This window comes from Apodemus sylvaticus, chromosome 21, assembly GCF_947179515.1.
Source record: "Apodemus sylvaticus chromosome 21, mApoSyl1.1, whole genome shotgun sequence".
Classification (NCBI taxonomy): Eukaryota; Metazoa; Chordata; class Mammalia; order Rodentia; family Muridae; genus Apodemus; species Apodemus sylvaticus.
The window spans coordinates 23,294,129-23,312,874 of NC_067492.1; the positions used below are offsets into that span (position 1 = coordinate 23,294,129).

The following is an 18,746-nucleotide window of genomic DNA, read 5'->3' on the forward strand; positions in this document are numbered from 1 at the left end:
AAACAAAAACCCTGAAAGTCATGTAGGTGGATGCTCCAGCCACCTTGTGATGCCAGGGAATTGGGAGGAACCTGCCTGTGATTTGTGGGTTACCTCCTTCCCCCATAAATCCTTGCACAGATTGCTGACAACCATGTGACGCTACAGCCTGATGTTTTCTTTACATATCTGCCTCTTATAACCAGCCAGACACTTCTAGAAGCAGAGCATGCCCTGTGTCCGCCTGGGCATTAGCCAGAGCCTAGCCAGGAGTCTGGCCGAGCAGGGTGGGGACAGCTTGGACAACAGGCTTTGGGTGTGGCCAGGGTCCTTTGCACTTACAGCAACAATGGCTAATAGCAGTACTGACCCCCTGCCCTCCCCCAGGTGCAGGTGGGAAGCACACCTCAGGACCAAAGAATTGTTGGGTACATCGCCTGCACACACCTGCATGCCCCACCAGGTAGGCCACAGCCTGGGGTTTTCTGGGTATGGGTTCAATACCTGGGGCCTGGTCAAGCTTCAGTCTGGTCTCTGTCGTGTCTACAGAGGACAGTGCCGTCCGGTGTGAGCAGCTGGACCTGCTTCAGGACTGGCTGGCTGATTTCCGAAAATCTACCTCCTCGACCAGCACAGCCAACCCCGAGGAGCTGGTGGTGTTTGATGTCATCTGCGGAGATTTGAACTTTGATAACTGCTCTTCTGGTGAGGCCGCACTCTTTTCCTCTCAGATCTGAAGCTCCAGGCAGAAAGAACATAGGCTCCAGGCACAGTCACAGACTACAATTAGGTAGCTTCAAGAACTTCTAGTCCTCATGTGTTGTATGGGGAAATTTAGTAAGACTGATGTGTCTGTCCCACACTGAAGTCCTAGTACAAGGACAACACATATATTGCTAAAGCAGGGGCTTCTGGCTGGAGATAAGACGATGCACTCAAATGGACCCTCCCAATCGGAAGAGAGACTCTTCCAATAATACTGGCCTGACCTGGGCCAGGAACATGGCTCAGTGGCTGAGAGCACTGGTTGCTCCTGCAGAGGACCCAGGGCCAACACTCACCCCTCACATGGAGACTCACAACTGTCTAACTTCAGTTTCAGGGAGCCAATGCCATCTTTTGGCCTCTGTAGACACGGTGGTACATAGACATACATGTAGGCAAAACAGCCATACATGTGAAATAAAATGGATAAAAAAAATATTTAAAAGTTAGCTCAGCAGACAAAAGCACTGACCTGATGACCTGCACAAAACTTGTTCTGTGACCTCCCATGTCTGCTGTAGTACATGTGTTCTCTCTCCCCCACTCTCTTTCTCTCCCTCTCCCTCTTTATCTCTCTCTCATACACATGAACATACACATAGTTATATTTTAAATACAAAAAGCTACTGGCTTAAACTATTGGGCTACACTAGGTATGGTGGCCCATTAACTGAAGTTTCAGTACGCAGGAGGTAGAGGCAGGAGGCTGGCTGCAAGTTTAAGACTAGCCTGGTCTACATAGCGATTTCTAGGTCATCTAGGGCTACATGTGTCCTTGTTTAAAGAAATAAACAGCAATCAGACCTTTTAGGATAGAAAAAGTCAAATCACCTGTGAAGTTTCAAACAACTGGTTTAAATCTGATCCTACAAAGACCTCCTTTGAGGCAGAAGTAGCTTTGAGCCTTCTTTGGGTCTGGAACCCACATGGTTCTGATGTTCTAGCAGGAGTCAGGAGTCACAGTTCCCCAAGGAGCCTGTGAGGTCAGTCCTCACGCATCCTTAGTACAGGAAACCTCAAGGTCTCACCTGGAATCCAGGATGGTGCCCTCACCTGGTGGCAGCAGGTAAAAGCTGTCATAACTTTTCATGGCCAGGAAGGCATCAGTCAACAACAGTGGCAACTCCAGGATGGGCAAGGAGAATGCCATGGGACACAGTCACCAACACACAATAACTTTCCTCTGTGGGACACCTAGGTGCTCACACCCCTCACAGAAACTCCTGCCCCAGCACAGGTCTGTTTTGGTCACAGCACTCTTGGCATAATACATACAGGAAGAGGCTTTCCGAGGGCCCCTACTGGGAATCCTATCCCACTCTTCTAGCCTGCAGGAGGGCTGTGGGGAGGTTGGGGTGTGTGTGTCAGAGAAGGACTTTCCTGGTGAGTTGGCAGGACACATGGTTTTCTGCCATGTGTTATCTACTCCTCCCCAAGGGACAGACATCCAGATCTGTAGAGGGAGCAGGAGTCCTGGCTGCAGCATTACCGTCCCCACAAACAATTTGCCATGGACTGTGGGAAGGCTTGGAGGACAGAGATCAGCATGTTGGGGCACATCCTGAGGATAGAGAGAACCAGGGACAGACAGACAGATGAACCACAGTGCCAACTATGGGACCATCAGAACCCCCGCAACCCCAGAGTGCTTACTTAAGAGACAGGAACCTAGTGGCATATGGTAGGAGTAACTGGCAGGAACCAGGCTACAGCAGGTGCCTCGGGTCATACAACATCCCTCTCTCCATTCCTCGCACACAGATGACAAACTGGAGCAGCAGCACTCACTGTTTACTCGCTACAAGGACCCCTGCCGCCTGGGGCCTGGGGAGGAAAAGCCTTGGGCCATAGGTAAGCAGGGGGCTGGGCTCACTGTGGGCTTCCCAAGGGGACATGCCCTAGGCAGCTGCACAGAGGCTTCTAAAGTCCTGCTGCCTGTCTGATCCCTCCTGGAGGTCACCCTTGAGGCTGGCTAGTCCTGCTTGAGTCACCACTTCCTCCTTCATTCCCAGGCACCCTGCTGGACACCAACGGTCTCTACGACGAGGATGTGTGCACCCCAGACAACCTTCAGAAGTAAGTGCTCACAGTGCTGAAGGATGGCAGGGACCCTGGGTCCCAGCCAGCTCCCAGGTCTTAACGAGGAATCAAGCCAGCCCCTACTAGACTGCAGAGAGACGGAGGCTGAGCAGGTACCAGGAAGGCCAATTTACTCAAGCCACGAAGGGCTGGCTTCCCGAATGAAGGGCTGCCTTCCGTGCGTCAGGAATCCCTGGCTCGGGAGAGAGAACAGCTGGATGGAGGCTGCTATCGCCCTCATAATCTAGACATTTCGGAGGCTTAGAGAGTCTGGAAGAGACAAATGCTAGACCAGCAGTCAGGATCTAAACTCACATTGAAAAAGGCTCTTGCTGAGTTTAGCTCGTATAGGTAAAGCAGCCAGAATTCCCATCCTCAGGCCAAGCACTGGAGAGCTGCTGGGTAAGGGGTATGTGGAGAAGGGAGCCCCATCGCCTCTACCCACCCACTAGACAGATCGCCGTGCATGGAGAGCATGCATGATGTCTTCAAGGGCAGTTCTACCTGACCAGCTCCATCCTAGCACCCACTGAGGCTCCCTTAAAGGGTCCGGTGGAAAGGCCAGCAGCAGAATGGATTTGTAATTCACAGCCCAGTAATGCACAGAGTCACTGCCATGCTTCTTGCAGCTAATTTGAGCCAATTAATCAGATTACAGACTAAATTTGAAACATCATCCTATGCTGAGAAAATTATCTTTTCACGAGATGATTAAAAAGTGACTATTAGTAACTCTTAGATCATTGATGCTAGAATTAATCATCAAAGCAAAAGACAGTAATGGATCATATCTTTGAGCCATTAACAATGCTCTGAATGTCATTAGTGTATTTATCTTAAGGCTGATAAAAACCTGTAGAAAACCATGCTTACCAGCCTGGTCTCGCCGGGCACTTAAATCTTTCTAGTGTTAACCACCCGGAGGCCTGGGCAATGTCTCCCATGCCAGTTCCCGGGCTGACCTGCTCTTGGTAGTGGGCCTATGGGCTCCTCAGTTCCGCCAGGGTTGCCTGGGCTCTCAGGGGAAAGGCCAAAGGAACTGTGTTAGGCATGTAGACACCCCATGAGTTTCCTGGCTCTGAGTGCACTCCCCTAAACCAGGGAACATAGCAACAACTCAAAGGAAATAACACTCAGAAATTTGGTGACAAGATGATGGCAACTGCATATTAAGGACACACTCACAAAACAACTGAGACCTCCAATGGAATTCTTTCCTGGTTCTGGTAGCCCCTGCCAATCTTACAGTCTTGGGGTTTCCAGAAAAGAAGGCCCCCGAGGCTCAAACAAGCTGCTTTTGGCTCAGGTTGGGAGAGGTCCCAACATGACCACAACAAGTCAGGAATGTGGTGACTAGAGGACAGAAGGAGACTGGGAACTGGCTAGCCTGAAGGCAGCCTGTGACAGACGTGCGAGGCCTCGCCACTGGGAACTCTTCCCTCTGGCTGGGCCCTAAGTGGAGTCAAAGGACAGGCAGGTCTAAAACCCAGAGGTTTCGTCTCCCCTTCTCCCTCTTAGGTAGAGGATGGCTCCTCAGGTTAGGACTAGCACAGGACTTCAGCTTGTTTCCTCTCTGCCTGACAGGGTCTTGGAGAGCGAGGAAGGCCGCAGGGAGTATCTGGCCTTCCCCACCAGCAAGAGCCCAGGGGCTGGGCAGAAGGGAAGGAAGGACCTGCTGAAGGGCAATGGCCGCCGCATCGACTACATGCTGCACGCTGAGGAGGGGCTGTGCCCTGACTGGAAGGCTGTGAGTCTGCAGCAGGGTGGGGCGGGGCAGGCCTACGCCCTGAGTAGTGTTCTGAACCCAACCCCAGTTCATGCTCCTTTCAAATGAAACCCATCGTTCCCACAGCCCGAAATCCTCTGAACAACCCTAGCCCACTCGGCCCTACATCTGGACGCTCCCACCCCAGGCTGTCACTCCCTGCCCCAGAACTCCCCTTCCCAGAACACCCTCTCTGGATCTAATCACAACGTTTCCACCTCTTTTCCTGCCCCCATCCCAGGAGGTGGAAGAATTCAGTTTTATCACCCAGCTGTCCGGCCTGACCGACCACCTGCCCGTGGCCATGCGGCTGATGGTGTCTGCAGGGGAAGAGGAGGCATAGACCAGCCAGACCACTGATTCTGAGCAGTGGGGCCTCTGCCAGCCCTTCAAGCCACAGCCCATGTGTGGGCTGTGTGCCCTCCATGAGCACCTCGTGCTGGGGAAAGGAGGACAGAGGACAGGAAGAGTGAGCCCGCCAATCCCCTGCGAGCCTGGAAGCCAGGCTGCTCTGTGCCTCTGGGCCATCTCTGCCAACAGAGGCCTCGGGCCAGCCTGGGAGCCCCTGGCTGCCTGACCAGTGCCATTCTTTCCAGTCACGATTTTCTACAGAAATACACAGCACAAAATAGTTTGTAACCCAAGGGTTAGTATGAGGACTGGGTTTATGTACTCTTTGTATCTCTTCTCAAGTTTTGTCCAGGGTTCATTACCTTTGTCTGCTGCCAATGTTGTCTCGCATGCCTGCACCCTCGCATGCCCGCTGCCCGCATGCCATGTGCCACACTGTAGCACCCAGACCCCTTGCTCGGGCCTCACCTAAGGCCAAACTCAAAACACAAAAACACAATCAGAACCAGCCAAAGAAGCACTTCCTGGGCACAGCTGCCAGCTCTCCCCACCCCAGCTTGGTGGGGAGTGACTGACGGCTGTCATTACCTGCCAGCCCAGGGCTCTTCCCAGGGTCTTGCATTCAAGGGCGATTATATTTTAAGAAGAAAACAGAAAACGTTAAACACAAAATCACCCTTCACTTAGGGTCTGTAAGTCACTGGGTAGAACTGTGCTCTTCCCCAGCCCACACAGCAGGGTCCAGCTGGCTCTGGCCACCCCAGCAGCTCCTGTAGGAAACACACCAGCTGTGGGGCCCTAACAGGAAACCCAAGAGGGTATCACTTTTATACACGAAGGGGACCCAGAACATAAGGGGGGAGGGTTCTGATTTTGAAAGCGACAGGTTCGTAGCTTCTTCTCCTCTACCCAACATGCCCTTTTCTATGGGGCCCCTTGGGTTACCCTCTTCCTGAGGACTTCCCTCGTCCATGTGTGGCTGAGCTCAGGAACCACTTGCCTGCCCCCAAGTCAGGCTGCGCCTCTGGCCTCCAGGCCCACCCTTCCACAATCACTACCCTGGATGAAGTGGCAGGAAACCAAGATGTAGAGAATGGCTTCTTCACCACTGCAAGCTCAGGTGGTCAGCCAACAGCCACTGCTTGTCTAGGGCAGGGCTGACTCCAGACAGTTGGAAGGCACTCTTGCCAATGTGTGACCAGGGCCGGCCCCAAGCTCAGCACAGTAGGGCTTCGAGAAGCTTGCTGCTCTGCACCTGGTCCTCTCAGGTGCCCGAGGACACTGACTCTGCCAACCTGCCTTCAGAGAACAGAGGCTGATCCCTGACCACAAAGGGAAGATGTCTGTCTCATGCCGCTGAGCTACTAATTTGAGGGACTATTTAGATCTTGATTCTGGCCCGGCTCAAGGCCAACTCTGCCTGGTGACAATGGAGGGAGCATCAGGCCCCTACTGTTGGGACCTCTAAAATGCTGGTGCCCTGAAGCTGTGCCTTGTCACCCACTAAGTAGCAAGAGGGATCCAGAGGGACATTCATTTAACAGATGCCAGGTCCTGTGCTGAGCAGTGATCCTTCAGAGTATGGGCAGTTTAGTATTAGGGCATGTAGAGCTGGTGACACTGGCCTCTTAACCTCTTGGCCTAGAGAACCCTGCACATGCGCCAGTGTCCAGAGCTAGGACAGCCTTGCCAGGTTCTCTGCTGTGCCCCTCTTTTGCCAGGGCCTGGCCTCCCAGGAGTCTGGGAAGCTTTCACAGAATGAAAGGTCCCTACTCCTGGGAACAACCAGGATTCTCTTCATTCCAGGTACCATTGGGCAGGCCCAATCCTTAAACCAATGGCACTGTGCACAAGGAGAGCAGATGAGGCCGAGGTCACAGCCAGGCTCCCTAAACCTGGGTTAGGGTAAAACGTTTGGAGTTAGAGCCGCATCCTCCTCTCCTTCCCAACATCCAGGGAGGCCTTAGGCAAGTTGTACTGCCCTGTGCCTCTGTTATTAAAAGGTCACCGCTACACGGTCAGGTTCTGGAATCCAGGAGGGTAAGCCTGACTTCAGGTCCCCTACACATCTCAGCACTGAGGCCATGACCATCTGCCACACATGTCACTGTGGTTTGCCTGTGGACTCAGGGCTTGTGTACTGCCAGGCCTTTGTATTTAAACTTTAAGAGACATAGCCAGAATTCCAGATTCTGTGACATCTAAGGCCGACACAGGGGCAATCACAGGGACCACTTGAATCCTAACTGGATCTGCCTGCCCAGGACCTCTCAAGAGAAGCATAGATAAGTGTATTAACTTAGGAAGGACCATTCAATTCATCTTTATTTGTCCAAAACCACCTGGAGTTTTAAGTATGAATATTAACCTTGATGCTTTTTAACTATTAACTTGCTCAGATTTAGAAATACTGTTTTAAAAGAAAAAGAGGAAACTTTTTTAATTTCTGTATTTTTTTCTGTATTGTATCCTTATGGGACATTAGGGGTTTTATATGGTAAGACACCCAAGGTTTTGGTAAAACATTATCAAATATATATCCAGACGATTCTTCCCTAGAAGAAAAAACAATCTTTATGCCTGATTTAAAAAAAAAAAAGTTGTAAAGAGGTGGATTTTTCTTTTATGGTGCTGAAAGGAAGGATGGAGACTGAGGAGAAAAATAAACCTGTGAGGCTCAAGACTGGCATCTGTCCTTATTTTCAGGACAAACTGGGGAGAGCCTGCTGACTTCCAGAGCTGATCCCAGCCTAGGGACTTTGGGAAATGACTGAGCACACAGCCCAACACTGTCATCTTGGTTCCACTACTCGGTCCCTCCCGATCACTTCAGACCTGAGCGGTCGGTCGTTAGCAAGTGCATGGGTGGGCAGAGGTGGGGCTGTGGCCAACTGGGGAATGTCTGCACTTTCTGCTTCAGCAAGGTTAGGCCATCACATCAGGGCCCTCCAGACAGACAGACAGACAGACAGACAGGAGAAGGCTACTCTTCTAGTTTTCTTCCCAGTGCCTTCCCACAGGGAACTGCTTGATGACGGCCTCTTCTCTGGCCCATGAGCAGCAGCCTGGCATCTGGGTCTCTTGCCAGTGGGCACTGAGGCCAGATACTCAAATGTTTGTGAATGTGGCTTGGTAAAGCTACTTGGGGCATACTAATCCTCTCAAACCAGACCCTAACAGGGTCACGAAGACCCAGAGACCTTCCTGGAACTCCATTCTCTAAGCAGAGACTTGGAACTTCCTTGAAAGCGGGCAGGCCAGGTAGGTTCCAGCCTAGTGAGCAGTCCTGCATTTGTCCTAATGAAAGTGGTTCCTCAGTTCTCCTCCAGGCTCAACAGGAAGCATTACGGTACCAGGGCTTTCTAGATTCTCAGGATCACAAACTTCTCCCTGGTTAACTGAGAACTCTTCAGTCACTCACCAGTCTATGCTGCCTGCCACACCTGATGCTGTGCAGATGCCAAGTAGGTGCATGCAAGGAGATAAGTTCCTTGGCCTTCCTTCCCCAGTGAGCCACAAGCCATTCAGAGTCTGCAGCCTGTTGGCCATTTTATTTCTCAGTAAGAGATCAGTTCAAGGTGTCTGCAAACCTAAACTCCATGGTGATGTCTCCCGTGAGGGGGTGAAACTCCACAGCATAGCTGACTGACCGCGGGCCATCCTGAGGCACTCTGGGATCCAGCGTGGTGCTGAGGAAGTACACAGCCTGCTTGCAGTGGGGGTTCCAGCAGCAGTCCCCCTGCATGATGGGCAGCAAAAGGATGGAAAGGGTCCCAGGCCCCCAGGCCCCCTTCCCAGCGCGTGTAACTCACAGTGGGAAATAACGTGGGCCACCTGGGAGCTCTCTGCCCTGAACAGGGATATTCAGAACATAAGGGGCACAAATGGCTCTAGGGCAGACACACCCTGTGGGCTTCATGCCCGCGGTACTACCTTGTCTTCTGCAGGGTTCATGAGGCCAGTGCTGACTGTGCTGTCTGGAGTCAGCTGATATTCCATCCACAGGACAGCCCCATGGCTCTTCCCGGGTCTGGGAGGGAGTACAGAGTCAAACAGTAGTCACACAGACACAGACGAGTCCAACCAGTGTACCTTTCTGCTTCTCTGAAACCTCAAGCCGGTCAGAAGTTTATCATTCCTTACGCATGTAGGTAAAGGCAGACAGAACAGTGGAACCAGAGCAGCCTCAGCTCGCAAGCCCACATTCCTCACAGCCTGAACACAGAAACCTGAGTACAGCGGTGCTGGGGGCTGACAATGAAGATTTCCTGGACAATGACATCTGCTCTGCCCTTGCTTGTCCCTGGTGCAGAAAGCTCTCGGAGCTCTGGCACATGGCTCCCTGAGGTAGGAGGCAGCACTCTACTGTAAGGGAGCTGGAGCTGGGTGGGGTCTCCTACACCCTGCAGCAAGTAGCCTCACCAACCCTGACCTGCTTTAACTCCCAGGAGAATTCAGGAAAATGGACCAGTGGGTAACCATAGTAACCAAACTCATTTACAGCGTGACACATGGTCTACAGGTGGGAAGGTGAGCAAGACTCACCCCAGTTCTCCTTCATCAGCACATACAGAGGCCGTGGGCCCCCCTCAAGGCCCCAATACAAAAGATGGACAGGAGGGAAGCACACATCCTGGCCCAATAGTTAAGAGTCTCCAGGCCATTTGTCCTTCAGTGAGACTGCTAAGCCCCCACTGTCTCCACCCACAACTCCCTACAGCTTCCACTCACCTCCTCAGCTCCATTGTGCCCTTGGATTGCATAGGCTGCTGCGGGATGGGCTGCTGGAAATCAAAAGTCAGGATCTCTTGAGGCTCAGAGAGGCTTCTGCAGGGGTATTCCCACAATGGGTGTGGCTCTGCCTCCCTGCTCTCTCGGAAATCCAGGGAGTGCTAGAGGAGAAGAGAGTATGAGGTCCGTAGAGACCAACTGAAGCCAGCCAGGGACACCCTCATTTCTGCGGCCCAGTTCTCCTGGGCACCTGCAGTCAGAGGGAGCAGTAGGTTGTCTCTTAACACTGGGCTCCTGGTTGTAATAGTTCCCCCCTTTCATGTTCATCCATCAGGAAGCCACTTGGCTCTCCAAACCTCAGCTTTCTTTTCAAACAGGAATGACAATTACTCTTGACCAAATATCTCTGTTTCTGGGAGAAAACAACAAGCCCGCCCTCACCTCTCTCTGGCACTGCCCACTACAAGACACCACCTGAATGGGCTCAGAGGCTCAGGGAGATGACTGTGTGAACAAAGCCACTGCTGGGAAAAGCACAAGGACCTATGTGAGGAGAGGCAGTGTGGGCAGAGGCAGTGAGACCAGGCAGAAGGCTCAAGTAGAGTCAGGGGCCCACTGTAGAGAGGGCAAGATACGGAGGGAGGGAGAGGTAGGACAGATGCCAGACCAGAGAGGTTCTGACAGGCTGGAGACTCCCTGCAACCTGAGGGATGGGGAAGCACTGCGAGGAGAGGAAACAGCAGCAGGGGGATGCCAGAGAAGGGCTACAGCCTAGGAAAGCAAGAAGTCAACCCCTGACGCCCAGCAGAGATGTCTATCTCCATAAACAATCCCTTCTTTCACCAGGCAGTGGTGGCATGCGCCTGTAATCCCAGCACTTGGGAGGCAGAGGCAGGCGGATTTCTGAGTTCGAGGCCAGCCTGGTCTACAGAGTGAGTTCCAGGACAGCCAGAGCTATACAGAGAAACTCTGTCTCAAAACAAAACAAACAAACAAACAAACAAACAATCCCTTCTTTCTTTTTCTTTGGAGACAGGGTTTCTTTACATAAGTCTCCTTATCTTAGAACTCACTATGTTCACCAGGCTGGCCTTGAATTCTCGAGATCCTCCTGCCTCTGCCTCCCACTGTTTAAAGGCAGGGGCCATCATGCCTTACAGCTATCTTCTTCAAGCTTAGTTTCAATTGTGTGTGTGTCTGTGGGGGGGGAGATGCTCATTCCTCTGTGTGTGTTTTTTCCACAGGGGCCAGAGGTGTCAGGCTCCCCCGGAGCTGGAGTTACAGGCAGATATAAGGCACCCAACATGAGTACTGGGAACTGAGTTTGGGTCCTCTGAAAGAGCACTACTTGCACTTAACACTGAGCAAACTCTCCACGCAGAAGAAATGGACCCATTAGCAAGGCACTAGATTGGCAAAACCAGTTATGCAGGGTCAGGAAAAGGAACTGAGGGAGACCAGAGACATGACACTCAGAGGATGGTGGAATGAGAGGGGTCAACCCAAGCCTGATGAGTGATCAGATGTGGCAGAGGGATCCAGAGCAGGGTCTCAACCCAAAGATGTCTAGGAACATGGATAGTCAGTGGTCTACTGAAGAGAAGGCTCGATACAAATGGAAAACACCCATGGGGCTGGCTTTAATAATGTAGAAAAGGCAACCTGTATCCGCATAGAAAATGTGATTAACAAAAAGGAGAAAGGTGTCCATCTAACTATAAGCTGAGTTCCGTTCTCTTCTCTCTGCGTGGATATGATTTTTTCAGCATTTATATAGGCCCATGTTTCTGCCCGGCCTTTCTGTGAACTCATCCTGTGACTCATCCCTACAAAGGGATCTCACCATTGCTATCATGGCATGCTTCCAAGGAACACAGGCCCTACGGGTCCCCGACTCTAGCTGACCACTCAGGAACTGTCAACAGCTGTTACAGGACACAACCTTGTAGAAACCTCTCAGACCCCTCTAGCCCTGTCTCTGGAGCACAGTGGCCAGGATGAAAATGGCTGCCACAGAAAGTGACCAGCCAGTCACTCTGTGGAAAGGATGCTCCAGAAGGAAACCAGCAGGGCAGACTTAGTACATGGTCCAGTGATGTTCTGATCCTAACTGGCACCATCAATCCAGATGTCAGAGCACAGGACTGGTATCATGCAATGGTTCTCAATTAATGCTCATAGTAGGTCAAACAAAATGGCAACACTAACCTCACATCCAAAGCAGACGCTCTCTCTCTACGATTCATGCAGCCCACACTGGCTCCCTGCTAGAGTTTTGTGTCTGTGTGAAAAGACTGGGTAGGACCTGCCTACTGTCTATGTTTTCGGTGACACTAGAGACTGAACCTCAGAGCACACAGATGTTGTGCACCATCATCAAGCTATAGTCTGAGTCCCCTGCACCGTCCATTAGATGGATTTTGGGTGTTGTTGTTGTTGTTTTTATGAGTATGTGTGTTTTGTCTACATGTACATCTGTTTAACATCTGCACACCTGATACCCATGGAGACCAGAAGATGATATCATACTCCCCAGAGCTAGAGTTACAGATGGTTGTGAGCCACCATGTGTGTCCTGGGAGTCTAATGCCGGTTGTCTGGAAGAACAACCAGAGCTCTTAACTGCTGAGCTCTCTCTCCAGCCCTTCGAGGGTTTTTTGTTTGTTTTATTTTTTAATTTTTTATTTTAGATTTTGAGGCAGTCTTGCTGAGTATCCTAGGCTGAACTATTAATCATCTCATCTCAGTAGAACAGCAAGCAGTAGGTTAGGCAGCCTGCTTACCTTGATCATATCATCCATGATGTGTACATCAAAACCTTCGCAATCACCGCAAGGACTCCGGATCCGCCACAAGTCCTGTGAAGGAAGAACAGTTCTGTATTATACACCTGGGCCACAAAAAATGGCTACACGAATATGGGTCAGGAGGGATGCAGGTCAAGGTGGCAAAGATCTTTAATCTCAGTGCTGGGGAGGTAAAGGCAGGAGGATCTCTGTTCATTTGAGGCTACACAGTGAGTTACAGGCCAGCATTGACTCACAACAAACCAACAAGCAGACCCAGAGGCATAGCTCGCTGTTCCTCTACAACAGACACAGACCCCCAAGGAAAAATCCACGAAGACACTGAGAGCCAGAGTGGCCTGTGTAACAGACTGGTCTAAGAATATGTAAACTGACATGACACTAAGTCTTATCCTAAGGAAACAATTGTCCACTCCTAGGCTGGAGGGGGGGGGTGTCTATTAACACAGCACAAAAGGAGAGAAGGCCCCAAAACACACTCTGGCCAGTCCATCCTCTGCCCCTGCCCCTTGGGCCAGAGAATAAGCACACTTTTCTAGAGCCACTCTTTAGTCATGAGAGCCAAGATCCATATGAAATTCCATTGGGTAAATAACAGAAAAATGCCCAGAAATTAAGTGATAGAGCCATGAGGCTACAGATAGAGCCATTCTTTTAACAATATCAAACGTGATTCACTCTCTATTTCAGGTACAAAGCACTTCAAAATCCTTTTAATAAAAAAATGCCTTTCCCAAAATGACTTGGTGACTACTGTGCTTCTGCTTTGATGAGAGAATTAAAATGAAGCTTTTCAATTCCTTCTTGCATAAAAAAGAGAAGTCCCCATCTCAGAAGGCCCTAACAACAGCGGCCTCCGTTCTCCGAAGAGCACAGTGAGCTGTGCAGCGTGCCTCCTGAAACACTTAATTTATGTCTGTAATTATTCTGATAAGCCACAATTGTAAAATGACAACACACAGTCATTTCCATTTCATATGTCAAATTACTGCCTTTTAAAAGTGCAGCCTTCCTTTATTCTGTCCTGTAGCCACTGATGCAGAAAAGAAAGTGTCGTCAGCAGGGCCCGAGCTGTTCCCTCTGCACTCAAGGACTCTCAGGCACACAGCTGCCCCACCCTCCTGTTGCTTTGGTGTTTCCATAAAGTCCTGGGTCACCTACCCTGAACTCCACGATCATGGCGTGCAGTGAGGCAGCCTGGGGCAGCACCACAGCCCCAGGTGCTAGGTGCTGGTCCACAGAGGTACGGACATACCAGAAGTACAGGTTGTGCCACGGCAGCAGGCTGGTGGTGAAAAAGGGTTCACCCAGGAGGAGGGAGACCTGGCAACAGGACAGGAGAAACCAAGCATCAAGAGTGAAGCTAACAAGTGAGGGGCACTTACAGTTTCATGGGAGCATATAACAGTCCGTCCATCCGTCTGTCTGTCTGTTCATTCATTCATTCATTCATTCACTCAGTTAACCAATGAGCATGCTCCTGAAAACACAAAAGGTCTGCGGGATGGAGGAAGGACACACCAAGGGAGGAGCAGTCTTCACTGGAAGGAAGCCGAGGTTAGGTGCATGCAGGGGTTTCAGAGAGGGCTTCCTGAAGGAATTCTGCCAGTCCACAAACAACTGTTTCACCCCAGTGTATCCATACCAGATGAACAACATGTCAGTAACAAAGAACTCAAGCACCAGCAGCAAGGTCCCTAGCACATTACATTTCAACCACCATTTGTGGAATAAGCAAGCAGAAGACTAAAAGTCACACAGGTGGGCAGAGACCAAGCAAGGGTGTGAGTGAGAGCAGGGCCTTCTAGACAATAAGAAGTCGGGAGAGGATGAGAGGGCAGTCCGGGGAGGGGAGGGGAGGCCAGACCAGCCAGGATCCACAGAGCCCTGACGGCAAGAGGCCTTCCTAAAATCTTTAACCAGGGATTCAAAAGACAGAGAACATGTACTTTGAAAAACTGAGGACCATGAGGCATATAGACAGAACTCAAGTAGAGACGGTGACTGGCGACGCTCCAAGGGCATGTTACAGCACTCAGGCTGTGTGGATCAAGGAAGCTAAGGCTGAGGGACTCTCCAAGGCCTCAGTGGATGGGAAGCAGAGGACAAGCAACAGACACAGCAGAAGGTGACAGGGTTGACCCTGAAATTACAATGTATATGATCCTCGAAAATGTTAAATGTAAGAAGACAGTTACAAAGGGCAGTGGCTTCTTTTGTCTTTATAATTCATTTTTCCTATGTGCATGCATGTTTTTTGTGGTGAAATGTGAGAACTGGAACTGGAGTAAAGCTGTGAACTACCATGTGGGTACTAGGGACTGAACCCAGGTCCTCTGGGAGAGTGAGCGGCCAGTGCCCTTAACAGCTGAGCCATCTCTCCAGCCCTTAGTGGCTTAAAAACACAGCTAGCCATAGTGACACAGGCTTTTAATCCCAGCACTCAGAAGGCAGAAGTAGGAAGGTCTCAGTGGGATGAGGTCAACCTAGTTTAAAGAACAACCCTGTCTCAAAACAGACAAAACCCTGCAGGGAGCTGGTGTTTAGCAACCCCAGGGCTCCTGGTGAGCAGTGCTGGGGGTGAGAAGATCTGGGCAGGAAGACTCCTCTGAAGGACTTCATGTGAAGGGGAAAAGGAGAGGCAGTACACTGGGTTCCTTTGCTCCACAGACCATCCTGCTCTCATGTGAGAGGCACAGGAGCCCAGTTCTACGCTCACTAGGCTTTATACAAACTCTCACCTAACCTCATAGTGGTGAGGGTGAGGTCTTGCCTGGCCAAGCTACATGAGAGACATCACATAGCATTTAGCCAAGGCAATAAGGCGGGAACTTAGGCCACCTTTGCGCTACTCTGTCCCCACTCAAACAGCTCCAGTGCAACATGAAGTCCCATTCCTTACCTTGTTACCCTCCAGGTCTGCAGATGTTAGCAACTCAGGCCGTTTATTGATGACACTAATTTTGTCTTCCAAGTGGTTAACCTTGAAGATCTTTGAAAGACAGAATGTAACTGTTTGTACTCACACATTGTTTTAGAAAAACAACTGTTTGGCAGAAGGTATGTATATACAGCTCTTTGGTGGAGTGCTTGCCTGAGTGTGTGAGGCCTGGACCAATCTACAGCATCACAAAAAGTTAAAAACTAACACCTCTCAAAGCTACCATCTCTGCTGAGTTCTGACCAATGGCGCTAAGGTACCACTTTATCAGCAGTGGAAACGTCTCTTAGGGACTTCTTACAGACCACAAAACGAGATCATGAGCAAATGACATCGCATCAGGCAGGGCCTATATTGGTCTAGTAGTTTTGGTAGAGAAGGTTACTCCTAGGAACAAATCACTCAATTCTATTCACACAGAGATGTTAGTTTCTTAGTCTTATATGAAATGAGAAAAGACTAAACTTCTTCAACTACAAGAACTAAAAGCAGAGTATAAACATTTGCTAGCCTGGCATGGTGGTGCACGACTTTAATCCTAGCACTTGGGAGGCAGAGGCAGGCAGACCTCTGCGAGCTTAAGGCCAGCCTGTTTTACATAGTGAATTACAGCCTAGCCAAAGAAGTTAAGACCCAAGTTAGTGAGTCCCTACTTCAAAAACAAAAATCCTACTAACTGGATGTCTGCCCCAAAGCCAAAAGGCCTGCTCAGCAGTAGGAGTTACAGCCATGAAGCCGGACTCTCTCCCAGTTCCTAGCTGCAATGCTAAGTCAGTCATCCTAGCCTTGGGAGGGCAGGCCCAACAGCCCTTCATGAGTCTGGTAACAACTGTCACTTACCCTTTTCATCAGTCTATAGGAAGCTACTGAACTCTCAACTGTAAACACCTGAAGAGAACACAGGAGATGGAGTTAAAGCGGGTAGACACTCAAGATGAAAACGCTATCAAGAGAATTCTGAAACGATGGCCTGGCCTTCCTCCCTCTCTGGGATGCAACTACACTGGATATTCACTCTAGAAAGTGGTTAACTCAGAATCCTATGCTGCAGCTACATAGCCATTACTTATACCTGACCATATATGGAAACAGTCAATGTCCTCAGCATGCAAACCAAGTCCATTTCACCCACAAAAGCTGAATCTGCTTTGGTCACAGAATCTCATGCCTGGACCACACCATGCCATAACTAAAGAGCCAACCTTTTAAAAAGTGAACAACAACAAACCAGAAAAGAAAAATAAGTAAAAGACTGAAAAGAAAAGAATGACCCTTACAAAGTCAGCAGAAAGGCATGACCCAGTGGTACCTGCTCTGCTCCGAGGTGATGGGCCAACATGGAGAGGAGACTGCCGTCACTAACACAAAGGCAGATGCTTCCTGGAACGAGCACCTGCAGGAAAAGGGCGGATCAGAGCAGGCACAAGCCCAGGAACTCCCTCCTGACAATCTAACAGACTGCTTCCCTTCCCAAGTCCCCTCACAGGCCTGCCTTTCTTTTCTTTTCTTAATTTTATTTTATGTGTATGGGTGTTTTGCCTTCATGTGGGTCTGTAACCACTGAGGCCAGAAAGAGGCATCAGAGACCTCAGAACTGGAGTCATAGGTGCTGTGAGTACAAGGAATCAGCCCTGGGTCCTTAGGAAGAGAAGCAAGTGCCCTCAAGCACCTTTGCGCCTACCTTCAGGCCCAACAGACTTCTGAGTACGTCAGCTCTGATCTTCTCACTGCCATGCTAACCCCTCATCACACCTGTCTCCTCAGTCCACACGCTAACCTGCTGGGGCCCTTTCTCATTTTCCCAGCAGGGCCCACTGCTAGAAAGACTGTCAGAAGGCCCAGTTACAGGACTGCCCCACCAGCAGGACAGTACCTTCCAGTCTATGGTGACAAGCTTCCTCCCCATGTAGCCCATGTACCCTTCAAGTGGCTCCCCAAAGGTAGGGGTGCCTTTATGGGTCACAGATCCACTGGAGAAGAATTTATGGCAACTTGGAGTCTTCTCCCCCCACAAAATACATGCATGTGCAGACATATTTCTGTATATAACTCCAAGGGGTCCAGGAGACTCCTCTAAATTCCACCTGGGGATCCTAGGCTGAAGCCCAGGTCAGAGAGCTCCATGGTCAGATCTGCACATCAGGGGATTTCAGAAAAGTACAACAGAGGAAAACAGGAGAGGTACAGCTGAAGGTGGGGCTGGGGATCCCAGAGGTAAAGGCATCCAGCAGAACAAGTGTGGACTGGGGAAAGGCTCTCGGGAGAGCGCTTATGGGAAGAGACAACACTCAGCAGACCTCTCACAGAGCAGAGAACAAAGAAAGTCCAGACAAGCTCTCAGGCTCTCTAGTGTCTGCTCCAGATGAAGCCAGGTAAAGACAGTCCATCAACCAGGAGACAAAACAAAATGTCAGAACATACCCTAAGCAGAACAGAGACCTAAACACAAAGAGACGGACACTTACAGTCCTCAGGGCTCGGGCATACTGATCAGTTCTGTCCTGATCATTGATTTCTCCAAACCGAGGCCGGTTCCAGAGCAAGTGAGCCTGACAGTCACACACGGGTCGCACTTGGTAGGTGTTGTCATTCTCATCAGGGCTGAGCAGGGAGAGAAAAGCCAAACATAAGTGATAAATATTCCACACTGGAGGGGCTGGAGAAATGGCTCAGCAGTTAATAGCACTGACTGCTCTTCCAGAGGTGCTGAGTTCAAATTCCAGAAACCACATGGTGACTCACAACCACATGTAATGGGATCTGATGCCCTTTTCTAGTGTGTCTGAAGACAGCTACGATATACTTATATACATAAAATAGACAAATCTTTAAAAAATATTCTAAACTGGAAACCAGAGATCATGAGGGTACAGCATAGGGAATAATACCAGAACTCAGCCTAGAGCCCAGGAGATACATGTACAGGCCTCTCCAAGACTCTAGGTGAGTCTGGACACCAGCACAGTACAGGTGACAGAGCCCCATGATTCTTTATTTTTCCTATATTTGTTCTGAATAGAACTTATCAATCCATAAGTTTCTACATATACACAAATACACAGATATATCCTGTCACACACTTTTGCTTTGTAAAATTATTTTTTTTATTTTGTGTGGGGGGCTGCAGAGTACCATAACACAAACATAGAAGTCAGCGGACAGCTTTGTGGGGCAGGGTCTATCCTACACTATGGGTTCTGGGGACTGAACTTAGTTCATCAGACATTATCTACAAGCACCTTTACCCCCAGGACCATCTTACTGGCCCTTGCTTATTTTATTTTGTTCGGATATAAATCTGCCCACTCAAATCTCTGCAAGGTCTGTC

The 18,746-nt window shown here is 50.1% G+C and overlaps 2 protein-coding genes across 5 annotated transcripts in view; one reads left to right on the forward strand and one right to left on the reverse strand.

Moving 5' to 3' along the window:
- Smpd3 (sphingomyelin phosphodiesterase 3) overlaps nt 1–7,620 on the forward strand; it is an 80,261-nt gene extending 72,641 nt beyond the window's left edge. Inside the window, exons 3-8 of the mRNA XM_052166130.1 lie at nt 367–442; nt 529–684; nt 2,506–2,595; nt 2,757–2,820; nt 4,408–4,570; nt 4,830–7,620. Coding sequence (XP_052022090.1) covers nt 367–442; nt 529–684; nt 2,506–2,595; nt 2,757–2,820; nt 4,408–4,570; nt 4,830–4,931 — 651 coding nt within the window. The 3' untranslated portion in view covers nt 4,932–7,620. The remainder of the gene's footprint in view (nt 1–366; nt 443–528; nt 685–2,505; nt 2,596–2,756; nt 2,821–4,407; nt 4,571–4,829) is intronic.
- An 842-nt stretch (nt 7,621–8,462) lies between these two features.
- Nucleotides 8,463–18,746, reverse strand: part of Prmt7 (protein arginine methyltransferase 7) — a 37,800-nt gene continuing 27,516 nt past the window's right edge. For all 4 annotated transcript variants that reach the window (XM_052166126.1, XM_052166127.1, XM_052166128.1 and 1 more), the window contains 9 exons: nt 17,884–18,019; nt 16,728–16,811; nt 16,259–16,306; nt 15,380–15,469; nt 13,639–13,800; nt 12,454–12,528; nt 9,671–9,831; nt 8,873–8,969; nt 8,463–8,678 (listed from right to left, as the gene is read on the reverse strand). In XM_052166126.1, coding sequence (XP_052022086.1) covers nt 8,508–8,678; nt 8,873–8,969; nt 9,671–9,831; nt 12,454–12,528; nt 13,639–13,800; nt 15,380–15,469; nt 16,259–16,306; nt 16,728–16,811; nt 17,884–18,019 — 1,024 coding nt within the window. In that variant the 3' untranslated portion in view covers nt 8,463–8,507. The remainder of the gene's footprint in view (nt 8,679–8,872; nt 8,970–9,670; nt 9,832–12,453; nt 12,529–13,638; nt 13,801–15,379; nt 15,470–16,258; nt 16,307–16,727; nt 16,812–17,883; nt 18,020–18,746) is intronic.